Genomic DNA, 13,826 nt, shown 5'->3' with positions numbered 1-13,826 from the left:
TTCGATCTCATCCGCAAAACATGGCTCAGAAGTGGCAAGGTCAAGCCACTAGAGGGCGATGAAGAACCCGGAGAGGGGGCTGGAAGGGGAAGAGGAAAGGTCAAGACATCAAATTACAACACCCGCAAGAAACAGGGCAACAGGTGGTAGATACAAGTGAAAATCTAACCATCATTAACTTGACTGAAGATACTCTTACCAAGACAGAAGAAGAAACTCTGCAATTAGGACTAACTTTTTGCCCAAACAACAAAATTGAGTATACTCAAACCCGAATCGACCTCTTCAAATTAACAAGGAAGATAAAATTGCATAAATTCCATAAATTAAAACAGACGATTGGAGAATCAAAGAAAACGAAAAAAAAGACAGGAGTACACCCTACGGATGTACTTACCATCGGAGATCTAAATGTGGCTAACACGTTGGATAATTTAAGAGATGAGCAGACGCAGTCATCATCTGCCGTTGGTGAATTATCTGCCGTTGGTGAATTTAGAAGAATAGAGCAACAATCCCCCATTACAAGCTTCCGGGCGCCTTCTCAATTTAATCCACAAATGCCATATGACCCCATTGATTTACAAAAGGGGGTGGTGATGAACAGAGTGTCTGAATTGAGCAGACCACTCTTACCCAGTCCAAAGATCAGGGCTTGATCCATCACCGTTATTTATCTCACTGCCCCATCCTGATTTGCATATAGCCAGGTTCTGAGCTGGGATGGTGCAGTGAGATAAATAACGGTGATGGATCAAGCCCTGATCTTTGGACTGGGTAAGAGTGGTCTGCTTAATTCAGACACTCTGTTCATGACCACCCCCTTTTCTGAATCGTTTTTGGCCACTATAGGTGTGGCAGGGTATACTCAGACATGAGTCCCTTTCTCACTGCACCATCAGGATTCAAGCAAGCCGGGCCGAAGACGGCTGAAATGCCAGAAACTGGTCCCCGGTAGCTTGTCTCCTTTCTGGTGAAGAATTGGCTTGGTAGTTTAGTCTGCCCTGTTCCCATGATGCACTGGGCCAGGGACAGACTGATTTGCATATAGCCAGGTTCTGAGCTGGGATGGTGCAGTGAGATAAATAACGGTGATGGATCAAGCCCTGATCTTTGGACTGGGTACGAGTGGTCTGCTTAATTCAGACACTCTGTTCATCACCACCCCCTTTTCTGAATCGTTTTTGGTCACTATAGGTGTGGCAGGGTATACTCAGACATGAGTCCCTTTCTCATTGCACCATCAGGATTCAAGCAAACCGGGCCGAAGACGGCTGTAATGCCAGAAACCGGTCCCCGGGAGCTTGTTTCCTTCCCAGTGTAAGAATTGGCTTCTGTAGTTTGGTTTGTCCTGTTCCCATCATGCACTGGGACAGGAACAGACTAATTTGCATACAGTCAGGTTCTGAAACTGGGATGGTGCAGTGAGCTAAAAAACGGTGTTGGATCTAGCCCTGATCTTTTGACTGGGTGAGAGCTTTCTGTTTAATTCAGAGACTCTGTCCCTCACCACCCCTTTTTGTAAATATTTTTGTCCACCCTAAGCGTGGAAGGGTATTCTCAGATGTGAGACCCTTGCTCATTGCACCATCAGGATTCAAGCAAACCGGGCCGAAGACGGCTGTAATGCCAGAAACCGGTCCCCGGGAGCTTGTTTCCTTCCCAGTGTAAGAATTGGCTTCTGTAGTTTGGTTTGTCCTGTTCCCATCATGCACTGGGACAGGAACAGACTAATTTGCATACAGTCAGGTTCTGAAACTGGGATGGTGCAGTGAGCTAAAAAACGGTGTTGGATCTAGCCCTGATCTTTTGACTGGGTGAGAGCTTTCTGTTTAATTCAGAGACTCTGTCCCTCACCACCCCTTTTTGTAAATATTTTTGTCCACCCTAAGCGTGGAAGGGTATTCTCAGATGTGAGACCCTTGCTCATTGCACCATCAGGATTCAAGCAAACCGGGCCGAAGACGGCTGTAATGCCAGAAACCGGTCCCCGGGAGCTTGTTTCCTTCCCAGTGTAAGAATTGGCTTCTGTAGTTTGGTTTGTCCTGTTCCCATCATGCACTGGGACAGGAACAGACTAATTTGCATACAGTCAGGTTCTGAAACTGGGATGGTGCAGTGAGCTAAAAAACGGTGTTGGATCTAGCCCTGATCTTTTGACTGGGTGAGAGCTTTCTGTTTAATTCAGAGACTCTGTCCCTCACCACCCCTTTTTGTAAATATTTTTGTCCACCCTAAGCGTGGAAGGGTATTCTCAGATGTGAGACCCTTGCTCATTGCACCATCAGGATTCAAGCAAACCGGGCCGAAGACGGCTGTAATGCCAGAAACCGGTCCCCGGGAGCTTGTTTCCTTCCCAGTGTAAGAATTGGCTTCTGTAGTTTGGTTTGTCCTGTTCCCATCATGCACTGGGACAGGAACAGACTAATTTGCATACAGTCAGGTTCTGAAACTGGGATGGTGCAGTGAGCTAAAAAACGGTGTTGGATCTAGCCCTGATCTTTTGACTGGGTGAGAGCTTTCTGTTTAATTCAGAGACTCTGTCCCTCACCACCCCTTTTTGTAAATATATGACCCCATTGACACTTTTTCAGATGCTATTATTCAAGACCTCATGAAATTAAAGACTACACCAGTAACAAAAAACAAGAAATCAAAGATGAAAAATAATTTGAGTAAGGGACAATCTATTGCACTTTCCAAGATATCAGAAAAAGAAGGAACTATTGTAAAACCCTCCGATAAAGGGGGTAACATTGTGCTTCTGACAAGGGAACAATACTGCCATGAGTCTCTACGGCAATTGGAAGATGTGGAGAATTACTTGAAAAGTCACAAAACAGAATATCAGTCTAGCATTCAAGCCTACCATGATCTGCTAACTAAATGCCGTAATAAACTCATGCTGGACACTAATGAATTTTTGTTTCTAAGAAATCCTGAACCTGTCATCCCGACATTTTATCACCTCCCCAAGGTTCATAAAGATCTTGATTGTCCCCCAGGGAGACCTGTTGTATCCTCAAAGGGAGGATTTACTGAGAACTTATCTATATTGATTCCTTTTTATCCAATTTTGTTGTTGATTTGAAGTCCTATGTAAGAGATACCAAGCACTTTGTAGAACAGCTTCAATTGATTACTTGGGATACCACGTATGTACTCATAACATTAGACATTACAAGTCTCTATACTTGCATCCAGCACACACAAGGGATAGAGGCAGTCAGGTATTTCCTGAACAAAAGACCCGCTAAGTACATGGAACATAGTACCATGTTGATTGAGCTTTTAGAGTTCTGTCTTAGGAACAATATATTTTTGTTCGAGAACGAGCTATTTAGGCAAATCTCAGGGACTGCAATGGGAACCTGCTTCGCCACCAGCTATGCGAACCTTTTCGTTGGCTGGTGGGAGGAGCAGGTGGCCCTAGCAGGACCGAACATCAAGTGGGCAGAACACATCGTGGTATGGCGTTGATATATCGACGATCTCTTCTTAGTGTGGAGGGGCTCCCCCGCACAGGCTGAAGTATTTATCAGGGACTTGAAAAGCAATAGTCTTAACTTGAAATTTACTGATGACATCAGCACTTCGGAGGTGCACTACCTAGACTTAAGGGTCTTCATGAACAGGGAGAGGTTGGAGACGGCCTTGTATAGGAAACAGACGGCCGGGAATAGTATAGTCCATGCCAAAAGCAGCCACCCCCAAGTCTGATCCGAAGTATACCCTATGGCGAACTTCTCAGGTTGAGGCGCAACTGTTCACAACACTCTGATTTTGTAAAAGCAGCAGAAGAGTGCGTCATGAGATTTCGCATAAGGGGATACAATCAGACAGAATTGGAGAAGACCTACAGGAAGGTAGCTAGAATACCCAGAAAACAACTACTGGAGAGTAAGAATAAGAGAGCAATCCTCTGAGATTAAAAACAAGTTTCGCATGATTACGACTTTTTCGGATCAGGCTAATACTTTAAGAAATCTACTCTCAAAAAACTGGCATATTTTCCGCACTGATCCCATAATTGGGAATGATGTTCCTCTGAAACCTTTAATAACTTTTAGAAAACTGAGATCCATTAAGGACAAAATTGTTCATAGACATCTTACACCAGTAAAATCGAAAGTGAGTGGGACACTCAAGGACATGAAGGGATTCTTCCCATGTGGGCAATGCCTTGCCTGTGATAACAGTAAACGGGTATTTTCATATAAGATCCCAGGGATGTCCCAAGTGAAGCCCATTAAGGAGTTTCATTACATGCACAACCCCCTATGTTTATTACCTTATCTGCCCTTGCGGACTCAAATACATTGGGAGTACTAGCAAAAATGTGAAAATGCGTATCTTAGAACATCAGAGAGCAATTATGAATAAAGATATTGCATACCCTGTAGCTCGACATTTCGCCAAGGTACATCAAAGTAACAGGGAGCTGTTAAAATACTTTGGCTTGGATCACATACCCCAAAATCCTAGAGGGGGAGATAGACTACTTAGTCTCCATAGACTCGAGTCTCGCTATATTATTGACATGCAGACAAAACACCCGCTAGGTCTTAACCCTTTCGATGCTGATGACGAGCTGGGCTCGTCATGGTGCACAGTGGTCGTGTGCTGATGACGAGCCCAGCTCGTCATAAAACAATGAAATAGAACAATCTCCAGCACAGGAGGGGAATTGCCTTAGCAGCGAAGGTGTTAATAGTGGGGAAGAACTTACTGTTCATTTAGGTAGATAAAAAACCTATCTACAAAATGGGGAATGTATAAAACTGTAGTGATGGTGAATTTAATTCATTTCCTGAAGATGGTTCTTGTCAATTTAATTTTATTTGATATGATGTTTAAGGTTATGAATTGGATCTCAAATCTGTAATGAACTGTGAGATGTCAGAATTCTATGAAATCATTGACTTTAACCCTTTCGATGCTGATGACGAGCTCAGCTCGTCATCACCCAAAGGTGTCGTGTGCTGATGACGAGCTGAGCTCGTCATGGTGCCACTAAAATGGCATTTTCCAGCACAGGGGGGGAAAACGCCCAGCAGCCATGTGGTTAATCCCCTCTCTCTAGCCCTGTAGGGAGTGGTGACAATAATTTTTTATAAACCCTAATGTTTTGTAATTAGGATCAAGATAATGGCACGTTGACATTTTCTCTTAAATAGCCGATATACGGCATTATTTTTTCATATTTTATTTATTTTTTTATTTGTCAGGTTATTAGTTCACAGTGCATTATGCACAGTAGAATGTACTTTGACCATGATTTGTAATATCTGAAGCCACTGATGTGGCTATTGCATATATATGCTGAATACCTCGTGTGTGCTCTTTTGTTGACTGTATCACACAACGGGGAGATCGATGACGTATGTGTAAAATGCCGGTGACCTGCCGATACACAGCAATATTTACAAACACGCACCGGCAATAGCGGCTCTTATGACTTATATGAGATGATATGGGAGGTATTGTGAAATATGTATTACTAAACCTCCTTCAAAATGGCCGCTATATTCCCATGCGTTCTCGTATTTGTCCGTTGTCAGCTACAATTGGATGACGTATATATAATGCTGTCAGGCGGTTAAGAATGTAAACATTAACGAAGGACTCTTGTCCGAAACTCGTCTGTTACACTTGTTTGTGGGCTAAATAAATCTTTGCCGCTTACCCCTGGAGTGCGTGTAACGTTTTCTTAACGGAAGCGATTTGGAGCCACGATTGTTTACCGCGAGTATCGGCGCGGGAATCTGCACCCGCTTGCGAGTGCCTCGGGATTACCGATGCGACTTTGGAGCCTTGATATATATATATATATATATATATATATATATATATATATATATATATATATATATATATATATATATATATAATTTCCAACTTGTTGCCACGGACTGCAATTAATCACCCAAGCCAGACTTCTTTTTTTCAAAAAGATTTATTTCATTTTCGTGGTGTTGCTAGTCCTCAGACGCGTTTTCGGACTGGCGTCCTTGCTCACTGATGGGAGGGATTTGGAGAAACCATATTTTTAAGGGGAACGAAAACATTACAATTTCGTGCCTTTCCAACAGGTAATTGAAATAGACAGAGGACTTCGAGACTCAAGTCTCTTTCATTCTGTGTTTTTACAGTCTCCATGTTGCTCTGGGAAAAAGCGGTCGTAATGTTATCATTAATGCATATCAATTCCTGTCACATATATCACTTATGTGTTGTATCATAAATCATAGGCCGTTTTCATTATATGATTACACATTTGTTGTAGAAGTTGAATACACATGATCAAAAACGTGCAATGTTGCGATCATAAATGACTCCATTTTGGTATCACTAGTGGTGCTCTAATATGACTGAACAAATACAGGATTATTCATATGCACATTTTGTGGAGTACATTGAGCTATACAGCCTACATAAATCACATTTCTTTAGATTTTTTGCGTATACATTGTGACTATGCGTTACATGTCATCATGCCACGATTGGGTCATATTTCAATTTATCTGTACAAATACATGATGATTTAATGTATCATACGGACATCCTATGATATATATCCCCTGAGTTTCCACTAGACTACCTTTCTACTGTACCTACAGGTACTGGTTAGTGGAGAATTCAAAATGGTTTGTGTGCACGGCATAAAATATATATATAATCCCTCATTATATTGGAGTCGGACCTCTATATAAGCCTAACACAAATTCATTATCTGGGGAAATGTCTCCAAGACCCAAACATGCATAGATCTCATAACTGTAATTGATTATGACCCCTATATAAGCGATATTCTCCAAAAATACGTGAAGGCTAAAAAAGGACTACTCACCTAACTATCGTGAGAGCCTTGAAAAATGGTGCTAATTTGTGACGATATGTGAATAAATACAAAATATCATATAACAGACCGAAAGAATCTGTATATAAATAAGTCTGTTGTCAATTGATTAATCAATATTTGAACTGCCCATATCATGTTCATATTCAGGTTGGATTTTCATATATGTAACCATGATAGTACAATTATCAAAATTACGGAATTGATATAAGTCAAGGACAGTAAAAAAACTGCTTCATTACTGATTACGTGCCATTTGGGCCCAATGCGCTGTATTGCTATTTCCTTATATTACTATACAGTTCATTATGAAAGTTCTTATTGCAGTAGGACATTTTTTATAAAAAGTTGCGCAAGTCCTCCCCAGTGTTTAATCCCCCAGGATGTTTACTGTTAAGCAGCACTATATATTCAGACTCGAGTTGTCTGAGGCGTTTTTCATTATCGCCTCCCTTTTTGTTATATATATGCTTTGATTATATCTTTTGTTTCCCTACTACTTGTTTGAATTTTTGGTTGGGTTAGACTTTTTATTCTTCAATTAAAAAAAAGTCTAAATTGACAAGATGTTTTTCCTTCTCTAATTTTATCAGTGCATTGTTCATGATTGTTCAAGATAAGAAGAACAAAAAATGTGCTCATGACTGCTAGCTACTCTGATTCAAGCATGTGAATCTATGAAAGTTCCAAAACTGGAGTGAGAAAACAAGTTACTTACCTGTAACTTTAGTTCTCCAGTATTTGAAACTTTCATAGATTCACATGAAATCCGCCCTCCTCCCCTGGGAAAGCTCGACCTTCTGCATCTTTATGGTTATCCTGTGGCACTACTGCTTTGAAAATCTGAGGGTCTGAGGTTCTATCAGGAGGGTTCTAGAGGGTGAGGCTGATCTGATTAGTTGTTGATTTTATATGGTCTCTTTTACAAAAAGAGGAGGATATGTTACAAAACTGGAATGGGCCTAGGCCTGCTTTCTGGTTTGGAATGGCTTCGCATTGGTATTTTATATACACCCGGGACCCCCATCTCGACGACTGGGAATGATTCAAGCATGTGAATCTATGAAAGTTTCCAATACTGGAGACTAAAGTTACAGGTAAGTAACTTGTTTTCTTCCACACTTTTGTTTTCCTTTCCTTGAGTCTAGGAGTCCAGAGCAATCCTAAGTTGGAGGTATTTTAAAGTTTGAGAGCCTTGTAACATATAATTAGTTTGCATTTGTAAAAATGAGATGACACCCAGTGAGCTCCACATATCCTATAGGGCATTAATGTAGATTTTATCCTAGTCCCTCACCTACTTCGGATGATTAGCTTTTGTAATCTGGCTCCCAACGACAACAGCATTTTCATAGTAAATATCCCTTTCCAATCTAACTCGGTGATAAGTTTAGTCAAGGGTTTGATCACACGCTGTATCCAGTGGCAGGCTGCATAGTGTCTCTATAACACAGAAGCGTAAGAATTTTAATACAGCTTATGTAAATTCTGAAGTGTGCTCCTTCCTGGGGGCTAACATTCCTTAACTTATTATTATCAATTGTGCCGCTTTGTAAAATGTCCTGATGATGGGAAGAGCTTCCCAACCTCAAATGTACGTCTTTGAAAACTTGCCATTGCAATCCTAAGTGAATCACCTTTTCACAGTAACAATTTCATCACGTATTTCCTTAACAATAGCTGTCTGGCAGGATAGGTGGTGTATTTTGGAACATGTACATTTATTTTTGGAGCGCTGTTATTTTAAATGAAGCAAACCCAAGGAGATGATAGACGGAGCGCTGGAACAGACACTCGCCCCCAGGCATAGATCTGGGTTGAATCCATCCTCATTCTGTAGCTCACTTTGCCACCCCAGTTCAGACCCATCTATATACAAATCGGTCTTGACCCTGTGCCTCATGGGAACAGTCCAGCCCGAACTGCCAAGCCAGGTCTTCCCTGAACTGGAAACAAGCATCCTGGGACCGGTTTCTGGGTAATTCCCTTCATCGGCCAGGCTAGCTTGAATCCAGTGGCAAAGAGCAAGGGACCCACGTCTGGGCATACCCTGCCAACTTAGGGCGAACTTGGAAGTTGAAGTTGCAAAAAGATTATTTTTTGTAATAGGCTGTTGAATCTGTGGTGTTGAGGTGGGATATGGTTGTGAAAAATGGGTACTCGGTGCTAGGCTATGTTCACAGTAGTGGTCTGGGCTGTGGAGTGCAGCAGGTGAAAGGAGAAGAGGCTAACCAAGATAGTGGTGGGGTGTGAAGGGCTATATTCATGTGTGGACTAATGCATTGCCTCCACTCTGCTACATTTATCATCCCACTCATTTTATTTTTATGTATGTAATCAAAAATACATGTATATTGTCTGTGTATATTATGTGTGTGTGTGTATGTATGTTATATATACGCTTGTATATGTATAAACACACCTTGCATTTAAGATCTATATATATATGCTGATTATAAACTTTTTAAAACTTTGGATTCCTTTGTTCCCAGGGAGCTGGTCATATGGTGCCAACAGATAAACCAAAAGCTGCATTTACAGTTTTCAGTCGCTTCATAAAGAAGTTGCCATTCTAAAGAGGAGAAGATATTGGATGACGAGAACAGCTTTGTGGCTCTTGAGGGACCTCTGATCGGCCTTTCACTCCCACCTATTGACTTTGCTTTGCTGCTACGTGCTATGCCATAAACACAGGGATTTACTGGGTGCAGAGGGATATTGTTTCAACCACTTAATGTGCCCCTTTCCCACTATGCACAGAACTGTTCTCATTGCAGTGGCTCACAGTGTAACACTTGCACGGTGTTGTAAGGCAAGTAAGATGCATATTGTTGGTCCAGCTACATTGAGTAGCAGTTTTCAAATAAGGCTATGAACGACCTGATGTGTATCCTTGATTGTACACTTCTACAGTAGGGTTGGATTACTGTTGTACGCCCTTGTCATTCTTGCACTGAGTGTTAACATCTAACTGGAAAAGACCCTTCATTTAAGGCTCCTCTTTACAAGCAGTAGCTCACCAGATGTCCTTAGTGTTGCTTTGAGGTCTACCTCATTTGAAGCATTTCCCTCTCTTTGTTTTGCTTTTATAGTGCAGGGTTTGCTGGGAGCTGTGGAAGACTGGACTAGTCCGCAACCATGGTCTTATATGGCACGTCATCAAAGGGTGAAATGTACTTTGACCTGCTAGGCTTCTCCTTTACCCTTTGTATGGCCAGGCTTTTGTTGTGGTCTGGAATTAAGGTGCATTCAGGAAGAGTTATGGGTAGAAATGAGGCACAAAGCTATTGTAGCACATGTTGTCAAACTCTTCCTGTGCAGGTCAATAGCCCCTAATTTTCTCTTTATTTCTGCAATGTATCATCTCTAGTCTCCATCCTTCATTGCCCCTTTCCGGCCACAAATATTCCTCATGCTCTTAGGAAGGGGTGGTCACTTGAATCAAGGGGATTTTTGAACGTTGATTTCTTCATTGCTGATGATCTGTCAGTTTGTGTGTATTCTTGCTGAAAAAGAGAAGTTTGCTTAAAGTTTGGGATCAATGCTTGGGCTAAATGTGATTTTATGGGTGAAGTATTGTGAAAAGAAAGGAAAACCAAGCTTGGTCTCAAATAATAGGACTGTATTTTACTGAGATTTGTACATCCTCTAATCGTGTTTCAATGTATATTTTGAATATTCTGAGTAAATAATTTCCAATTGTGAAAACTGTGCAGGTGGATTAAATGGAGACCGCATTTGGATGTGCTGAGGGGTCTCTGCATGAATAGCTGTGCAGACTGGTTTGTTTTTTCCCCACATTTAATGATCCAGGCATTTTAATATCCTAGAAGCTAATAGTTGTTCTCATCCCATGATGACAAGTATGGGGGGGTAACATTTCCCCACTTAGGCATTTCAAAGTTTCACTTTCCCGGATTGTCTGTTATAGTCAGCCGGTACACTGGATACCATTAATATGTCAATTTCCAATACCATTGCTTTATCAGCTTAATTAAACTTGAACTGTCTGTGCCTCGGATCTCAAAACACCATTTACCCAATCCTCTTTTAAATATATTCTCTCACATCTTGCACAGTGCCTGGAACCAAGCAGTCAACCCGCTTGATCACTATTTGTAAATCTCCTCTGTATGTGTTGGCATTATGAACATGAAATCTACAATGATATCCACATGCCATGCATTTATTTCACTGTACAATTAAATTAGTAGAGCCATGCAGACAGTTTAGCTATCTGTATGGGGGCCTTAGCTATGTCCACACAATTGAGTGACTTGTAATCATTCAGGACGTAATGTTTACAATAAGAATCTGTTACATATCCACATGTTGTGGATATTCCTGCCATCTTGTGTTTGTTCTGGAAGGTGCAACTTTATTTTCTCAGAAGTTTTTATTGTGAGCGGCGACAGTAGTAAATACTCCCACACCACCCAGTGCGATGTTCTCCAGTTTTGGGATGTTTCTCATAGATTCACTTGCTTGAATATTCCCCGTCGTCTAAGTGGGAGTCCCACGGTACATAACATAGCAATGTAGCCATAATACAAGCATATATACATAAAGAAATCAAAATAACATCGTTTTCCCTAGATAGACAACATATCACTTCTGTGATATATCAGTCATTATGTTGTGGTCCAAATTCCGGCCAATCAGGCGTCAGCACCCTCTTAGAATGTTCTCCTCAGAGGGCTCAGGTCCTCAGATTTTCTACTGCACGTCGTGTGAAGGGAGTCTCCCTGAGCTCTGCTCAGTTTTCTTCTCATTTGTTCTCAGAAATCCAATTTTATGATGTCTACTACCAAGGAGTCCCTCTTCAGACCTTGTGGAACCTGTGGAAAACAGACTTCATTCTGAAGATCCTCATAAAAAGTGCATATATTGCCTATATCATGAACACCTAGTTAAGGATTCTAAGCTATGTAGAACCTGCTCTCAGAAGACCCTGAACAACAGAGATGAGAGTCTCCTTCTGTGGCTACAGAAGTTGAAGACTTAAGAGAACCCCCCTCTGATGTGGAGAGTGTGTCTTCCATCAAGACTTCTTCATCTTTGAAGAGAACCAGTGACCATCAAAAGGTGTCTGCAAAACCTAGAGTGGTGAAGAAACGTCATATGGATTAACCTTCAACTTCAAGAGGGGTGAGTTCTCCCCATCAGAGTCTTGCTGCACCTGTTACGCCCTCGAGATCTGACTCTCGGGCGTCAAAGACTCCATCTACGCAGTTTTTGCCTCAACCTGCTCATCTTGTCGACGAGCTCGTCGTCGCTTCCCCCATCGACGAGAGCTGCCGTCGTCACGTCTGTCGACGACTTCAACATCTTTATCTATGAAGCCGGCTATGATCCTGTCGTCGACATCTTCACCGTCGACGTTAGTATCTGTTAAGGTGAGGCCTATTTCGTCTACGGTGCCTTTGACCTCTTTGATGGTGTCAAGCAAGCTGTAAAAGAAGATTTCGTAGTCGACGGTGGCTTAGTCGACGGTGACTTTGTCGCCGGTGGCCTCGTCGACGGTGGCTTCGACGACGTCTGTAACAACTGCTTCCAAGGATTTAGTACCATTGAAATCTTCAAGCTCTCTACTTCAGCGGCAACACTCTTCTTTGGATAAACTAATGCCAATTCAAACTCCTTCTCAACCTCCATCTGAGTTATTTTCTTCAGATGATGAAGATTCTGAAGATGATGATAGTTTCCGGGCTGCTCACAGTCCCTCTGAACTGCTCACAAAATGTCAGGCCTCTGATGAGGATGAAGACCTAGAGGAGAAAGAAAAAGAAGAGTATTCTACTTGTGGCACGCAACCTGAGCCAGAAACTCTCATGGCACAGATGCCTTTAACACTCATTTCAAATCTACAATTCATGCTAGATGATTACTACCGCTGTTTTCCGTGTTCAGTACAGGCCTCTACATCACCTCAAACACCTATTCAGCCTCTTCCTACTAAAGACCCATTAATCACACCTCCTGCGTCAACGGCCAAGACTGTTAATGATGATGACGATGACCGAGAAGAGGGTGAGCTGGACGACATATCTATTCTTTCTGAATGGGACCACTACCAAATTCAAACGCCATCTCCTACTCCAGCTCCTCCGGATTCTCCACCAGCAGACGTAGGGGTTTTCATTTACTCATGGAAAGATCGGCAAAAAGATTCCAACTTCCTATGTTGTTTCTTATATGATTTTAAAGAACAGCCTCAAAAACAAGTGCGTCATATCCCAATCATGCCGAGGCTGGATAAAAAATACAAGGCACCTACAAATACACCTGCTTTTCTAATTTCTCAAACAAAGCCTGATTCCATTATTACTCAGGCAGCACAACGTCGGTCTAGATCTCCTTCATCTCTGAAATCTGCACCACCTGACCGAGAAGGTAGATGCCTTGATACTATAGGCAAAAAGTTTTCTACTATGGCGGCAACTACAGTTCGTGCGGCCAATTCAATGGCTATCCTTGCTCGTTACGGCCGGCAAATGTGGTCGGACATTTCCTCTCTAGTAGAATTAATACCAGAATCTTCTAAAGCAGAGGCATTGAAAATTCTTCATGAAGGAGAGAAGATTTCTTCTGAAATGTTTGATTCTATAGATGTGTCTTCCACTGGTTTCCGCCCTTTGGCTGGTTCTGCAGTTCTCAGCAGACTGGGCTGGCTAAAGGCCACGTCTTTTGGTCAAGAGGTGCAGACGAAAATATTAGACATGCCTTACAATTGCGAATCTTTGTTTGGCCAACATATTGACGATGCACTTCAAACAATAAAGAACGACACAGACAAGGCCTGTGCTCTCGTAACTCTCCAATTTAAAAGACAAACTTTTCGAGGTGCAAGAGGTCGTGGATCCTCATCTTCCTTTCGAGGAAATTCCAGTCCGTATAAACAAGGGCAACAACGTTACTCCTCCCAGGGTCAGCAATCGTACAGGCAACAGCACTCTTCGTCAAATAG

General features: G+C 42.0%; 1 protein-coding gene across 1 annotated transcript in view; it reads left to right on the top strand.

Annotated features, from left to right (window-relative positions):
• CTSA (cathepsin A) overlaps positions 1-10,626 on the top strand; it is a 69,059-nt gene extending 58,433 nt beyond the window's left edge. Inside the window, exon 15 of the mRNA XM_086932571.1 lies at positions 9,352-10,626. Coding sequence (XP_086788697.1) covers positions 9,352-9,435 — 84 coding nt within the window. The 3' untranslated portion in view covers positions 9,436-10,626. The remainder of the gene's footprint in view (positions 1-9,351) is intronic.
• The last annotated feature ends 3,200 nt before the right edge of the window (positions 10,627-13,826 follow it).

Source organism: Lissotriton vulgaris, chromosome 7, assembly GCF_964263255.1.
Source record: "Lissotriton vulgaris chromosome 7, aLisVul1.2, whole genome shotgun sequence".
Classification (NCBI taxonomy): Eukaryota; Metazoa; Chordata; class Amphibia; order Caudata; family Salamandridae; genus Lissotriton; species Lissotriton vulgaris.
The sequence above is the reverse complement of the archived record's forward strand: the minus strand, read 5'-3'. Positions and strand labels throughout refer to the sequence as shown.